The sequence below is a fragment of the Hordeum vulgare genome, chromosome 2H (assembly GCF_904849725.1).
Source record: "Hordeum vulgare subsp. vulgare chromosome 2H, MorexV3_pseudomolecules_assembly, whole genome shotgun sequence".
Lineage (NCBI taxonomy): Eukaryota > Viridiplantae > Streptophyta > Magnoliopsida > Poales > Poaceae > Hordeum > Hordeum vulgare.
This window is the reverse complement of record NC_058519.1, coordinates 621,572,660-621,588,531: the sequence shown is the minus strand read 5'-3', so window position 1 is coordinate 621,588,531 and position 15,872 is coordinate 621,572,660. Positions and strand designations below refer to the sequence as shown.

General features: G+C 42.0%; 2 protein-coding genes across 2 annotated transcripts; one reads left to right on the top strand and one right to left on the bottom strand.

Moving 5' to 3' along the window:
- The first annotated feature begins 1,899 nt into the window (after nucleotides 1–1,899).
- LOC123427953 (histone-lysine N-methyltransferase ATXR2) lies at nucleotides 1,900–6,922 on the top strand. Its single transcript, XM_045112098.1, has 15 exons — nucleotides 1,900–2,100; nucleotides 3,025–3,100; nucleotides 3,206–3,291; nucleotides 3,395–3,699; nucleotides 3,974–4,086; nucleotides 4,238–4,269; nucleotides 4,691–4,821; nucleotides 5,202–5,289; nucleotides 5,435–5,483; nucleotides 5,580–5,634; nucleotides 5,779–5,848; nucleotides 5,941–6,010; nucleotides 6,125–6,201; nucleotides 6,297–6,353; nucleotides 6,450–6,922. Exons 1-15 carry the CDS (start codon nucleotides 1,993–1,995, stop codon nucleotides 6,561–6,563), a joined length of 1,431 nt encoding a protein of 476 aa, XP_044968033.1. The 5' UTR covers nucleotides 1,900–1,992; the 3' UTR covers nucleotides 6,564–6,922.
- A 1,261-nt stretch (nucleotides 6,923–8,183) lies between these two features.
- LOC123428794 lies at nucleotides 8,184–15,784 on the bottom strand. The gene is made up of 4 exons (XM_045112937.1): nucleotides 15,614–15,784; nucleotides 14,291–14,501; nucleotides 8,306–13,018; nucleotides 8,184–8,203 (listed from the first exon to the last, which is right to left on the bottom strand). The coding sequence occupies exons 1-4, from the start codon at nucleotides 15,782–15,784 to the stop codon at nucleotides 8,184–8,186; spliced, it is 5,115 nt and encodes a 1,704-aa protein (XP_044968872.1).
- Between the last annotated feature and the right edge of the window lie 88 nt (nucleotides 15,785–15,872).

Below are 15,872 nucleotides of genomic sequence, written 5' to 3'. Positions count from 1 at the left end.
AATCCAAACCAAGATAGCTCAATGAAGGAATCATGGGTTGAAAATATCTCATGATCCTAGAGTTGATGGGTTTAATTATCTCATTCTTGAAAGGAAATCTCTTCGAGGCTCCTACACTAACAAGAATTCTATGATACCACCTCAAAGGATGAAGGAAGAACAAATGCACTGGAGATGCAAGAGAAAGAATACTTGAGGTTCTCCAACAAGAATCTTGAAGAACACTTGAGAGTGGATTGAAACCTTGATGAACCACCATGAAGGACCTCCGTAAACGAATGAATGATGCAAATATATCAAGGAAGAAAAGAATATGATTATGACCTGACCAAGATTTAGATGAAGCTTCACAAGGAGATACTGATAGACTTGGAACTTCGGAAAAGAAAGATAAGCACTTGAGAAAAGAATTGATATCATGAGCCACTCGGGAAGAAGAATTGAAATCTCTTGGAAGAAGGAAGAACAAGAATAACAATTAAGTTATGCTTATCCTTCATCAAGTTTAATTGATGACAAGCAACGGATCTAGCATACCACTTATTCTTCTTGAAATGATTGAGGAGAGATATGAGCACAAACTAGAAGAATTGTTGCAAGAAACACCGGTAAGAATTGAAATGAACGAGGCAACCATGAATAAATGGAGATATATGAGAATGAAGAGATCATGAGCCAGCTGAGAGACAACTAGAACAAGGCACCGGAATAATCGAGAGACGAACGAAGAGACAACAATTGAGAAGAATTGAGGATGAAAGCTGAAAGCTGAGAACGAAGAAATCTTCTAAAATGATGGCCTTCGGAGGAACAAGAAATGAATACAACTCAGAAAAGCACCGGATAGCAAGAAAGGGAATACTCATGATTGGCTACAATTAAGATGATGGCACAAAGCTGAAATGACGAATCTCCAAGAGAATGGACCCAGATTTGAGAGAAACACTCCTTCGAATTGCAAGCTGAGAATGATGACGAGAAAAACACTAAGGATAACTATGACACTCCGGAATAAAGAAGAATGCAAGGTTGAGCCAAATATGAGAACTAATTCAAATAGATCTTGGAGAAGGGATATGACTGATGAAATTCATACTTACGTCATAGTTGAAAAGAATTAAAGACCTTTGGACCATGGAGGTGCAGAGAATCTCAACCTCCTACTCCCCCCTCCCTCCCCCCCCCCCCCCGGGTCGGCGGGAGGGACCCGTTGTTGTTTTTGTTAGGTTTAATGTTTTGGTTGGGATTGTGTGGCGACATCGATGTCCCTTAGTAAGAATAATGCCTCCCACGTTCTATATATCCCCACCTTGATGATGTGCCTACCGTCGACGTAGGACGTGTTGAGGTGTGTCTCCTTTGGATCTCGTAGGATTCGATCGGTGCTAGTCTCCGATGCATCTGTTTGAATCTGATCTTTGTTCGTCTTGGTTTGGGTGTTTATACGTTCGATGCTTTCGATCTACGATTTTTTTCATCGACGAGTGCGCTGGTCCTACAGGACCAAACCACAACGACTTTCCTACTGTGTGCTATAAAAAGGTTTGTCCGGTTCTAGCAAAAGAGGGGCGATGACGGGTTCGTTCCAATGTTTGTAGTCGTCGTTAGGTGGTCCACATTTTTATTGCCTCTGATGTTTTCTGTACTATCATGATTAAAGATGAATAGATTGAATTTTTTTCTTTTTTAAAAAAAGTAAGTGATTATTGGTAACAGTTCGAATACAGCCTGCATGATGTCGAATTGAATGGGTATGCCAAGGTACGCTTCCGACAGTTGAAAGCGTATTTCTTGCAGAACACCAATCTTGTCCCCAACGAAACCTACTTTACGCCTTCGGTGCCCAAACACCAATCTTGGCCCCAACGAAACCTACCAGCAGTACAAAACCCACAAAACCCAACTGCAAGAGAGAGAGAGAGGGGGCAGCAGCAACCAGCGGCGGCAGGACCGGCCGCAACTGCAGGGAAGCAACAGCCAGACGCCGGCGGCATGGCTCGGAGCGGCAGCGGCAGCGGCGCCAGCCCGTGCGGCCTGGACAGGGAGTTCGCCCCCCAGATCGCCCAGCTCCTCGCCGCCCCTTCTCTCCAGTCCGCCCAGGTACTTTCCCCCCCTCCATACCACTCCGCCCCTTCTCCCTGCTCTTCGTCTGGTGCGTGCGTCTGGCTGCCTGAGGATTTGTTAGTTGTGCCTAGTCGTGTTGCGGCGTATGGATTTCCGGTGGAAAAGCTCGGATTGGGCTCATCGGTGGTGCCAGTGCCGGGAATTTCGGCCAGGGAGCGCTGTTTGGGTGGTAACATAGGAGGATCTTGCTTTTTGGTAGAGACATGAGAGTCGGAATGTGTGGTTCTCAATTACGAGTAGTCTGCAACATTAACCCTCTGGTTTAAACATTTTCCCAACGAGGTGCGCATTTAAGATCCAAGGTGCCTCATTTTTTAGCATTCCAGTAATTACTGTGCGTAATGAATTCAGTTCATGCTGATGTTAAGGTTATGACAACATGAAACAATCTTTACTTTTTGTGATTCGTGATTTGTTCAATCCTACTTATACAGTACTGTGCTTAGTATTTAATGTTTCAGTGGAACATGCGATTCCAAATGTGTGGTTCTTGATTAGTTTGCAAGATTAGCCCCTATGCTTTATGTAGTTTCTTCACCGAGGTGCAAATTTCAGATCCAAGGTGCCTCTTTTTTTGGCATTCCAGTAGTTAGCCTGTGTAATCAATTCAGCTCATGGTGTGTGTGGTTATTATGACAGAATGGAAACAATCTTGTGTGCTCCTTGCTGTGTGACAGCTATATGCCTACAAAAACGTCTTATATTTTGGTACGGAGGTAGTAGCTTGTAAGCTCGTTGGTTAGTCGTTGAGGCCAACAAAGTTGGGGAAGTAAATTTTATGCTAAGTTTTCATGGGTGGATTTCAGATTTATTTCTCTGCTCCACTTTGTCATTTAGATGAAGTATTGCTGATGGTTTGCGGCTCGCATTCTACATTTTAACTGTGTTTTCATTTTTCAGGAATACTATGAGGAGCTCATAAAGTCTAAGAAACATGACGGCATAAGAGTCAACTACAAAGGCGATCATGGGAAAGGTACCGCTGCTGAATAAATACTTACCGTGTGGCCTACGGTCTTGAAATCCTGCAAACACGATGCTTGTATACTGCTAAGATGTATGAACCGACTGGTTCTTGCAGGTGTTTGTGCAAACAAGGATTTTGCTGAAGGAGACCTTATTCTGAAGGATCAAATATTGGTTGGTGCGCAACACAGCCTTAACAAGGTGCGCTTGCTATTGAAGTTGATCCTATCACTCGTTGTTCATTTTTTTATGCGAACTGTTCCTCCCTGGAAGTATTACATCCGTTTTATGTGTTCTGTTGCAGATTGACTGTGTCGTGTGTAGTTATTGCTTCCGCTTCATTGGTTCTGTAGAATTCCAGATTGGACATAGGCTGTATTTTCAAAGCATTGCTTCAAGCATTGGCTGCAGCAGTGAGAGGCACTGTCATGAAAGTGATGTGGGATCAAGCACTTGCTCTTCTGGTGTAACAAAGGAAAAGAGCAACACTTTGCCACAAGAGGTCATAGAATCACTTATAACTGGCGATGTGTCACTGCCTTTCTCCCACCACTTCTCTTTACCAGAAATTTTTGCTTGTCAAGGATGCGAGGAAGAACGCTACTGCAGGTTTGAGTTCATAATAGCTGTGCAATTTCAGCTTTCTGTTTCGAGGCATACATCTTTTGACTATTATGTGTTTGGTATCCATTTTTTCATCATATTTTCTAACTGTCGATTATGTTAAAATTCAAACCTGACTGCATCATGTATAATTTACATCTATAGACCATATATCTCCGTTTTCATTGTTCATTGAGTAACTTGCTATTACAAGAAAGCATTTAAATCGTTATTGTTTTTGGATGTTTGAGAAAACGTTAACTTCTTCATTTCTGTGTAGCCAATCATGTGCAGATTCTGACTGGGAATCCTACCATTCTTTGCTCTGTTCTGGCCCTAACACTGAACCACCCCGAAGATCTGCTCTTCACAAATTTATAGAGCATGCTAATGGTAAGCCTGCAGTACGCTTTGACTCTATATCATCATAGTGATATGTTCACCATTCATTGCATCTATGCTATATCAATTCATTCATGATCAATGATGGTTGCGATTGAGGTCCTGAAGCTGTTATCTGATAATACCCACTCTTTATTTTCAGAAACCAATGATATTTTCTTGGTTGCTGCCAAGGTATGTGATAGAAAACCCTTAATATATTTTGGAAACTTCATTTTTTCTTATTCTAGTGACATAAATGTTCATTTTAGTTTCTTTGTTGTCAAATTAAGCACCAAAATTTGACACAAATGACCATGTTACTTTCTCAGTTTCTAACATTCTTGGGGAGCTGTTTTTGTTATGCATTGGAAGACCAGCATCTATTGCAAAGCTTTTGACGTCAAATTTGAGTCAATATAAGTGCCATTAGTGTTTGTCTAAAAAATGTTCAAACTGCAATTTTCTGATATTTAGAACCTTATTGCACTAGGTACATCAATTGTACCAGATAGAACAAAAACAAAAGAATAAATGCACCCCCTTATGTACCAACTGCAACTCATCTAAGGTTTCCTGATTCTCATCCATATGAGTTCATACTTTTATATGCCAGGCTATCACTTTCACCATGTTGAGGTACAAGAAACTCAAAAAACAGAACGACTTCCAAAACAAATCAGCTGAATCAAACTTTTCTTTGCTTATGGAAGCCTGGAAACCACTTTCCATGGGCTTCAAAAAGAGGTAAGAGCATGACTTCAAAGTAATTACTTCTCTTCTGATAACCACTCGTTTTTTTACGGGATGACTAGTTATTCTTAGTGGGACTAACTGTACAACTAGTGTTAAGCATGACTTTTGAAGGTTCTTTTCTCATGGCGTTAGCAACAATTTGATGGTAACAATATTTGTAACAGTCAATAAGATATAAGATACCTACGGCCGGATGTGTCATTTTTTTCTCCTTCGTCTTGGGTTACACTGGGATACTTATGATTAGCTGTGTCATTTCTTCTTCCTTGTTTTGGGTACACTTGTATATATGTTTTGAGTTCCATAGAACTACCAAATTAATGCTACTTTATAACTACCCTGATTTGTGCAAAAATATCTTGTGATTGCAGATGGTGGGATTATGTTGCTTTGCCTGAGGATGTTGATGCTTCCGATGAAGATTCATTTAGGCGGGAAATAAGGGATCTAGCATTTACGGTAACTATGTCGACATATTACTTGAAAAACTGTACATTGATGGCACGCAATAAGTGGACAAATTTATATTGAAAAGATTCCATGTTTTACTCTCTATATCTTATATCAGCCAGTGGTAGGCTGATAATGGTTCCTTATTTTGCAGTCACTACAGCTTCTCAAGGATGCGATCTTCGATGCTGAGTGTGCACCATGTATTCTTTTTGGCAGTCACAAGACTTGTTTCAAACTTTCATACTACCATGATGAGTTGTTATCGTTGTCATTCGAGTTACCTTAACTTGCTCTAGTGTTTTCCCTTGAGGTGTATGGCCATATAGTTGGCATGTTTGAGCTGAACAATCTGTAAGTAAATATATTTTCCCTGTTTCACTTTGATGACTGTATATACTCTGTCATCGTTTTTCTCCCTGCCTGAAGCAAATGCCGATGCCGCATTTGACCTAAATAGTTGCTCCTCCAATCATACTTCCACCTTTTTCATTCCAGTGATTTGGTCGTTGCATCGCCTGTTGAAGACTACTTCTTACACATTGATGATCTTCCAGATGATAAGAAGGTTTGTTTGATGGTTGTCTTAATTTCTTTCAAGGAAGATGTTTACTGTTGCTCTTACATGGCTTTCTTAACCTGAAATGCAATGTACCCCAGGAGGAAGCTGAAAAGGTGACGGCGCCATTTCTAGATGCTTTAGATGATGACTATGCAGTTCCTTGTGATGGTATGTGCAACTTCTTCCTCTCAAGTTACTCCTTTCACAGTACTGCTATGTGCCTTTTTCTATCTGTCCAAAACTACAAAATAAGTGGTTTCCTTGCAAAAAAATTGCTGTCAGGGACGGCGTTCTTTCCTCTGCAAAGCTGTATGAACCATTCATGCTGTCCAAATGCTAAAGCGTTTAAAAGGGATGAGGTGATGTACACTTTCCCCTTCAGCTGATTCACTCATTTTCTTACAAAACTGCCAGTCAGCAATGCTGATAATTATCTGCTGAACTACTGCTGCAGGATAATGATGGTCACGCTGTGATAATTGCTCTGGGGCCTATCAGCAAGGGCGAAGAGGTATGTTGTTCCTGGTGCTAGTTGTGCGACAATAGAAAATCAAATCTCTGGCCAAATTGTTATGCCACCTGCTGACGTTCTGTTGCACCGCTGCAGATCACCATCTCCTACATCGATGAAGATCTTCCGTACGAGGAGCGGCAGGCGGAACTCGCGGACTATGGATTCACATGTACCTGCTCCAAGTGCCAGGAGGAAAAGCCCAACTGAACAGCAACGCGGACTGGACTTGCTGCAAATTTTGGTGGTTGCCAGGTGGGTACTTTTGACAAGTCCAAACAAAATGTAAGTGTAGGATTATGCAGAAAGGATGAGGCTGTGACATTCTGTCCAGGTCGAATACCGAAATTGTCAGAACATCTTACCTGTAGTTCGTGGCACTTGAGATTTCGGTAACAAAGACACTGAATATTCGCGTACTCAGATAAGAAGCTGAGTTTGTGAATAGTTTTAGTTGTTTCTGTTTCCAAATATTTTTGTTACAACATGACGATAGCCGTCCGTGGTTAAACACGGCATTGCTAGTATTGAGAATATTTGAGATGGAGATACTCGAGAGTTTGAGTGAATGCCGGTTTCTTCTGAAATTCCTGTAATCTGCACCTACGTTCCTCATCCAACGTTGGGTTTGTTGGCCTGCTGCTACATACTTACTGTCCTTCAGCTGATTCCTTCCCTGCAATCCTGGTATTTTAATGTCGTATCTCATTTTAAAACACACTAAGCTCCCTAGAATGAGAGATCTCTCAGTCAATTGCAACCAAACCTGAAACAAAGTATGGCATGTGTCCAAATGATGGAGGGCAGAACCACATGATAGCCAACTGAGATAAAAAGTGCTCATGCCTACCAAACTGGGGGATACAAGGTGCTGCACCGCCCAGATTGCAGCCGGTGCAAGTTGTTTGGCCTGAAATGCTGAAATGGCACTCCCAAGTAGCAGTGCCATTTCAGTAATTCTCACTTAATTTACCTCTTATGATTCAGTACCAATTAAAAAAAATGGACATGCCGAAAGATTCGACAGGAAACCAACCATCTTTAGTCTAGCAGGCCACCACGATCAAGCTCACACATAGTCCAACATATTCAATCATCTCAAATAACACAATGGCATATAAACACAAGTTTACATCTGGTAACATGACATAAAGGATGGCATATAAACAGGTTTTGGTTCAGAAAGGCAGAAAGCCATACTCCAAAACAAAAGTTTACATCTGCTAATGGCAACAGGGATCTGATCTGCTACATATCATCTTGACAGTTAGCTGTCAACATGTTAAATGCCCAGTCGAGCAAGCAGAGGCAGTCTTTACATACTCCCTCCATCCCAAAATAAGTGTCTTAACCTTAGTGAACTTTGTACTAAAGTTAGTACAAAGTGATGACATTTATTTTGGGACGGAGGGAGTACATAAGACTTAAACAAAATCAAATCAAGCTCACACATGATCCAACATATGTTCATACTAGTAAATAACACGACCTAATAGATGATCGTCACAAGACATAAAAGATAACACCAGTACATACGAGTGCCATTTCACACTGAAAACACAGACAGGTTCCGGTTCAGAAAGGGAGAAAGCCAAAACAAAAGTTCACAGCTAGTAATCACGATAAAATCGAGTAGGCACATTGTTGGACCCTCCAGATTTAAGCACCAATTAAGCTCCTTCTGACTTGGCCATCGGTAAGTAACCTGTCAAGTGAGTCTATTTCCGTCACAATTACAGAGGTGGTACAACTTTCACATAAAAACAAACAAGCAACGCACTAACCACTTCACTCATGTGTCGGCACGAGCAAGAGCAACTACAAAGATGGCTAACGGTTCCTGCTACGACCTGTATAAAAGCATCAAAGAGTTGGAGACAATGGCATAAATAAGTAGGTAATTTCTTTGATCCATAAGACGATTTATTTTTCATTCGTCACAGAAGACAGACCTAGTGATGCGGCGCCAAGGAATTCTTCATCTTCAGGAAACAGCTGCAGGTTCTTTGATTTCAGAAGGTACTCGACAGCGGCACCATGGAAGTCCATCAAGCTACCAATCTTAATGAGCTCCGCGAGTAAAGGGATCTGCTCTGCCTTCTCAACGAGCAGCCCTTGGGATATCTCATCTGCAAAGTTCGTCGCAAACTCCAACTTTTCCTTGTAGCCCGGTGAACGCTTGCTTTTCTGGATGTAGAGTTTCGAGCTCTCCCTCTCCCACCGGAGCTTCCGTATGGCCTTCACATCCAAAAAGGCCCCAGAGGACAGCTTGATGTTGTATCCCACCGTGATTGGCTCGCTGGTCTCTAGCACCGTCACATCAAGCAGGGAGGAAACTATCTTGTGCCGCTCTTCAGCAGAAATGTCGAGAGCAGGATCGGCAAGAAAAGCAAGGACCAGTTTGATCATAACAACATTGATCACCTTACCCCGAGCAGCTTTTGTTGGACTGAAATTTTCCAATCTGAGTGAATAATCATTCTTCCCAACAGCTTTGGATATTGCCTGGACTCCAATGCTACCGTAGATGTTGTTCAGCTTTGCTCGAGACATGGAAGGCAGGCTTGAAGAAGGATACCAGATGAACAATGACCGGTTAGGAAGCTTGTCGAACAAATCCTTGAGAAGTAGATCATCAGGAATAAACACATCCTCCTTCTTTGACAGAAGGATAGTCCCATCGGTGCAAACTGGAACCTTGACACAAGCAGAAAGAAGCTTCTCCGTGTTTTTGCTCCAGTTCTTAGCAATGAAGTGCCAGAAAGCAGAGCAGTCAGCTAGAGATATCGCATCGACATAGCTCTCCCATGTGCTCCATAGTTTGCAATGATCTTCAGCGCTAGGGCCATGCCTCACGCCAAAAACATGAGAAAAGAAGTCCAGCAACTGCTTGTCATAATATTTGTCCAAGACATGCAGTTGCGGGCTGAACAGGTTGTCCTTATCATGAAGAACACAACTTGGAGGGCTCACCCACTGTCCACTTTTCTTTTTATTTGGTACCCAAATCCAATCACTCGTCTTGTTTACAGGCTCCCAATTGCACTCCTTAAGGTATGTGTAGATGCGAGAAATAGTAGCCCTGTTTTTGTGGCTCCTCAGATGCCGAGCAACAAGTTCATGACCGTGTCTAACATCCACAGATACTCCGATGGCCGCAAGCGCGTCTTTGAATGAGGCTACCTCCGAGCCATAGAATGCTTCATCAATGAAAGGGCCATCTTCTATACGGATGGAAGAATTCTTTGGATCAAACAGGATCGACTCATCGGGACGTCGGAACCCCACTTTTGTCTTCAACCAACTGCAGCCTTTGATTTTCTCTAGAAAGCCCTTTGGGAAGTTACTTGAAGAAACTAACCAGATCTGAATGGACCTAAGCAATGACAACACAGTAGCTGCAGACATGTGTAAAGGATCCTTAGGAATGTTGATGCCATTTATGACAAACTTAACACCAGTTTTCACTTCAGTAGTAACACCAAGCAACATGAGCTCATCTTTATAACCATGTATTTCCTTGCTTAAACCTTGGTGAGAGTCACCATCATCTATGAAAGGCAAGTTTGCTACTGATGACAGAGACTGCCATTCTGCATTAAATAAGATTGCATCTGATGGGGGTCTGAAACCCAGCGATGTGCACAACCACTTCTCACTCAGCATGCAATTCATAAGCTCGACGGGAAGTGCGCCCTGTGTTTTCAGCTGCCGATAACATGCTAGCAGAGCTAGAACACTTGCCTTTGGAAGTGATGAATTCAGAACCATCTGCTTGAACAAGTTAGATATAGTCTTCGATGCCGACTCCAGTCTTGTTATCAACCCAGTCTTCTCCAACTCTTCTTTGTAGGGACTAATCTTACTCCCATAAAATCTGAAATCAACTATTGGAACCCCATCAAAGACATTTATAAGGGACTCCCATCGAGGATCCGCAAGAAAAGATTCATTAGGAGCACGGAACCCTACACTGGTCTTCACCCATTTCAAATCTTTGAGCTTTCTTATGAAGGCTTCACATGAGTTCACATACCGGATGCATTTGAGGATCAGTACAGTAGCCTCAGGAGTAACAGCAGCCGAACTGAACTTGAAATTATCAATCACAAGTTTGTAGCTGTCTTCAAACCCAACCAGAACACCAAGTAACTTGAGCTCTGGTTTGCAGGCAAGTATGTCCTCTCCATAGAACTTGACATCAAGGAACGGCTGGCTACTGATACATGATGCAACTGCCCAGTCTGAATCATAGATGATACAACCAACCGGAGACCTGTAACCGAGAGTACTCTTCATCCACTGTCCATCTTTGACACTGTTGATGAGTTCGCTTGGAGATAGAACTTTCTCTCGAAGAAACCGAATTAAACGAAGCAGTGAGTACACATTCTCTCTGGTCAGCGTATTGCTTGCAGCCATGGACATGAGGCGACTGCCAATGTACGCCGATGCCTCCTGAAACTCAAATCTAACCCCAAGCGCCTTCAGTTCCTCCTTGTACAAATGCAGCCTGTTTTGATAGAACTTTTGGTCAACCATCGGTATATCAACAAAGGAAGATCCATTTTGCAAAAGAACTCCCCACTCAGAACTGGAGAGGAAGGATTCATTCGGTGGCTTGTACCCAACTGATGTCCTCAGCCAACTTCCCTGTTTTACACAAGCCAGAAATCTAGCCGGTAACGGTACTCCCCTCGACTTGAGACTCTGTATCCATTGCAGCAGCAAGATTGCATTGTCAACGGTCAGAGGTGACGAGACCGTAGGGAAGCTTGCTTCTGGAGGGTGTATGAATGGAATGTCTAAGGCTGGCAGTTGTGTCTTCAGGAAAGCCAAGAGCTCGTCTTCAGGTGCATAGATCCCAGCGTGACTGCCTGCTGACTTATAGTCTGCCGATAGTTCAATATAATTCTGCTGCCTCCATGGGTTGGTACCCATCAATCCTACCCATTTACTGCCCTTTGCAGGAACTAGAACGCTGCTTCTTTTCTTAACCACGCTGCCATAGCTGTCAATTACCGGCATGGCACGGCACAGTTCTGCTACGTGATGGTTCTCTATGTGACCCTTCTGAGACGAGTGGTACAAAAAGTGAGCAAAAGCAATAACAGGCCTCCTATCAATATTCAAGTTATTAACAACAACCAGTCCATAACTGTAGGCAGATACGGACTGCACGTTTGCATAGCTCTGAAGCCATTGTGTCACTCTTGTTTTCTGCGCAAAGTTTTGTAGAGCTTCCTGTGTGCTTGGAGGTACAAAAAGGCGGTTAGAAGACAGGAACTCCCGGTTCCAGCTGATAAGCCAATGTATGCGCTTCTTCTCAGATGCAATGCACAATCTGTCACTCGATTGAGTAGCTCTAGAAATGCTCCAGAAAGAGAGAGTATTGTTCCGATCAACATACTTCAGCAGCGGAATAGACATCATGTTTGTACCGGAGAAACAGTTCTGCCAATTGTCGGCGAGAAAGGATAAAACTTCCAGATAAATCTGTTCATTTACCTCCTTGACAAGATTTGAGCCCTCGATGCATTTTCCGTACCACTCGGTGCTAACACTTTTAACACCAAGAAATGATAGAACAGTACTATACGTGGACTTGTCGAAATGGGAGCTCAAAATGTAGCTTCCATGGGTTGAAAGATTCTTCAGGTCAATTCCAGATTCCCTTGCCTTGCTGAGAATACTCCAAAAGGCCGGTTTCAGCCGTCCAACCTCACCGGGCTTGCAAAATATTTTCTGTTTACTATGAGACTCACATGGCACTATATCCTCCACAAGAATCTTGTTTTTGATGCCAGACCTAACCGGCTCAAGTGCTGGGAATGGAGAAGGATCAACCGGCAGGAAATTAAACATAGACGGCAAGGACATTGCTGGTGCGTCAGCGCTAGACTTCACAAGCGCAACAAAAGCATTCAAGAAAGCACTTGGGACACACTCCAGAATCCCCTTGTTCCACGGACTGTCAAACAGAATAGCTTCTCTTGAAGATGCAAGGAGGAAGTCAGCCTGAATGATGAATGGGAAGTTCGTCACCATTTCAGTGGGAAGGAAAGCATAGACACCAGGTGATATCTGCTTCCCCCGGGATAGACGCTCGCCGTGCGGGAAGGCCAGAGTGATGACCCACTCATGAATCTCAACACGTTTGTCCACTCTGTTCTCTGGCTTTACTGGGAACTTCTGCCTCCACATATAGTAGCCACACTCTTCTTCTTTCCCATTTTCTTGAGCCGATAAATGGACTGTGTAAGACTCTGCGTGCATGTTCTTCCTCTCTTGGTAGTTCTTTTCACTAGATATCGCAATCTCGCTAACAGTGCTGCCTTTAGGATTGGAATTAGCTTCCTGTACAGAGAGCCGCCTAATCTTTGACAGAAACAGCAGCATCTCAGGATGCAAGCTTGACAGTTGCTGCTTTACCGCACTAACTTTCTCATCCTTCAAAGGCAAGATGATAGTTGTTGTTGGGAGGGCCTTGGATAGCCCATATATCGTTTTTATGTCTGAAAGGACCTGTTTTGACTCAACCCACTGAGGGACAATATATCCAATATTACACTCCGCACAAGGCTTCTCGTTGAACTTGATCTGATATCCGTTACTGAATATATGGGGCTGGCTCGATATCAGAAAAACACTCTTGAACCCGATACCTAAATCAAGGGCAAAAAGTTATGACAACATGGAAGTCATAATATAAGAGGCATAAACAATTTAGTAAATAATGCAAAGATTTTTTTTTTATTAATACAGCATAATAGAGGAGGTACATAAGGCTATTGTTGTACTTAAAATAATAATCCAAGTTGTAACAAGTTATCACATTGTTATCCAACCAAGGAATATTCAGTTAACGGTGCTATGATATTAATCAATGTGACAAAATAATGATCAAACAAACCATGATGGGCGAGTCGCTTTGGCTTTCCACAGTAGGCAGCCTTGCTATGTGGTAGAGTTTGTTTGGCAAATTAAAGAAGTTCCATGGGATGCAAACATTCCAAAGGCAACAGTAAAAGAGAAATTACACCTTAGCATTTAATGAAAAACAATATGTTTAATACTTAGGGTCCACTATATAATGTTTGATGTACAAGTCTTCATCCATTAGAGTTTTTTTGGCTCTGTTTCTGCTCTGTTTTGCAAACTGGGTTCTAGTGGTGATAGGTTACCAGTATGTCTGTGAACTTGGATGTGTAAAAAAATGTTCCATTAATCTGAAACAGAGCTAGGATCTCTCGCTATGTTCCTATAAGAAATTAAGTGGTGGTGATAGATTAGCAGTCTTTTCTAGAAACAGTGGAGCATAAAAAACTGGGTGTCGGACCCTAACACTCTGACAAGTAGCAAGTCATTAATTTTATAGAAGAATCCAAAAATTATTTAAGCTTCTTTAATGGCTGATAGAATCCAAAAATTATTTAAGCTTCTATAATTTGATCTGAAATGATTCCCACAAGATTTGTTACATGCTCAACATCGACATGCAGTAAAGAATATTTTACGCATATTCTTTTCATATGGAAAAAACTTAAAACTTGGATTTTTTTTACAAAAATATGCAGGATCATCACATCTTATTTTGTGAGAAGCATGGGGGTTCAAACCATGGCCTGTTCATGGCATCCAAATTCTATTGCAATACAGTACATCATGGCCCACCCAAAACAAACTGTACAAAAGACATTTAGGATGAGAATACTAACTCCAAGTAGAATCTAGTTCATCACCATTCCAATTAAGTACGGATTAATATTTCAATCACTTTACATGTCATTTAAGCTACAGGATATCATAGTGCTTGAGAAGAAAAGTTTGAAAAACCGATTCCTTGCTGAAACTAAATGAATAACATCAAAGAGTAAATTCTCTACTTTGCCAAAACACAACACAAAGAGATTTATAAAAGAGATGCAAAGATTTACCTTTCTCTCCAATGTAACCCTTGTCCCTGTTTCCCTTCTTAGTGGACTTTCCAACGCGACAAATGGACTCAACATTGGATGGAGAAAAACCCCTCTCGTTGTTGAAGATGAGCAAAGTAGATGATGCGCCAGATCCAGTGACATCATTGGATGTAACCAAAAACTCCAAAGATGGCTCTACTCCGCTAGGATACTCATTATCTTCGGCGTTCTAGTTTTAGTTTCAGAGGAAGAAAATATTAAACTTAAAATATGGCACTACCATTTATTCACTAACAGGAGAGCATACAAGTGAAACATGGCACTTCTGCAAGTCCTAATTAAAACATCGACGTCAAAGAGTGGCTCCTTACAAAGAGATAAAATGTAATAAAACTTATATCTGTTGGCTAAATAAGACCGAGAAGACAAGCAGATGCAGTGAAACACTAGTTCAGCAAATTGTCGCCATTTCATCAGTCTTAGTAGCAAAACTTCTGAATTATGGTTACAAGGGAAATAACAAGTTTAAGTACAACTTATAGAATTTCATGCCATCCTATCAAGTTTTTGGTGCATCAAGTAATAGCATGGCGGGATACCTGTCCTCATCGGTTCCAATCATTGTACTAACTACTATCAATATAAAGAACACATTTGAGCACTGTGATGAAAATTCACACCGAGGGCTCACTTCTTAGAAACAAAAACAACATCCAAAATGTTGTCTTTCTGAGTATGCATTATGAAGATTGTGTAATGTTGAAGTAATTATTCAACATGAAAAGCTATAGACTTAAACATATGACAATGAATATGGCGGAAACAAAAACTTTGTGCCTGCATCTGAAAATATATGGTTTGCCATCACTACGTATATTATGCAGTTTTTGTAATTCAAGTTTTCCATTATTAATATTAATATTAACAGTAATATAATATAATGTTGCCATTAATTATGACATTATCATAAATATTAACTGATATATGGCATGCAAGTGCAGTTATGCATTTATTTATTGTTTAAAGTTGTCCACTAAATCCATCATCAAACAGAAAGCAGGGTGACAACATTAATTCCTCATTTCTGTTGTATCATGTTTGTTTTAAATGGTGCTCTTTGCAGCATATATGAGTAAGCCAGAATCATTGGATGGTTATCAGGAAACAAGGAAAGGTGAGACGATAAATGTGATGTGAAATTGACCAGCACTTCACGGCAGACACTCATTAACAGTCCTACTAGAAACTTTTCTACTACCGACCATCATAGCGTGTTCGCGAAAACAAAAAAGGTACAGTAGGAGAGAGGGGGGAAAGGAAGGGAGGAGATTAATTCATCACCTGCACGAGCTCCATGAGGAAGTGGACGTCCCGGGAGTAGAGCTCCTGGCTGAGGTAGTTGACGGCCTGGTGCATGTCCTCGGCCAGCGGGTTCTGCTCGCCGCGGCCAATGTAGTAGCGGTCGCGCCGGATCCTCTCCACGTGCTCCCGGGCCGCCGCCGGCGACGACATCGTCGCGGCTACGGAAGGAGACCCAAGGCGCTGCGCTCCGAAGGGGGGGAGATGGTCGGGGGTTTTGCTTTGGGGGTGTGGAGGCGAG

Excerpts from the sequence above, each read along its gene's own strand:
- LOC123427953 (XM_045112098.1), top strand. The coding sequence starts at position 1,993 with ATGGCTCGGAGCGGCAGCGGCAGCGGCGCCAGCCCGTGCGGCCTGGAC. Across the intron at positions 4,822-5,201 it reads TCCATGGGCTTCAAAAAGAG|ATGGTGGGATTATGTTGCTT; the intron begins GTAAGAGCATGA and ends TTGTGATTGCAG. Across the intron at positions 6,354-6,449 it reads CTATCAGCAAGGGCGAAGAG|ATCACCATCTCCTACATCGA; the intron begins GTATGTTGTTCC and ends GCACCGCTGCAG.
- LOC123428794 (XM_045112937.1), bottom strand. The coding sequence starts at position 15,784 with ATGTCGTCGCCGGCGGCGGCCCGGGAGCACGTGGAGAGGATCCGGCGC. Across the intron at positions 14,502-15,613 it reads TCCTCATGGAGCTCGTGCAG|AACGCCGAAGATAATGAGTA; the intron begins GTGATGAATTAA and ends AACTAAAACTAG. Across the intron at positions 8,204-8,305 it reads CCTTGGCGCCGCATCACTAG|GTCGTAGCAGGAACCGTTAG; the intron begins GTCTGTCTTCTG and ends GCTTTTATACAG.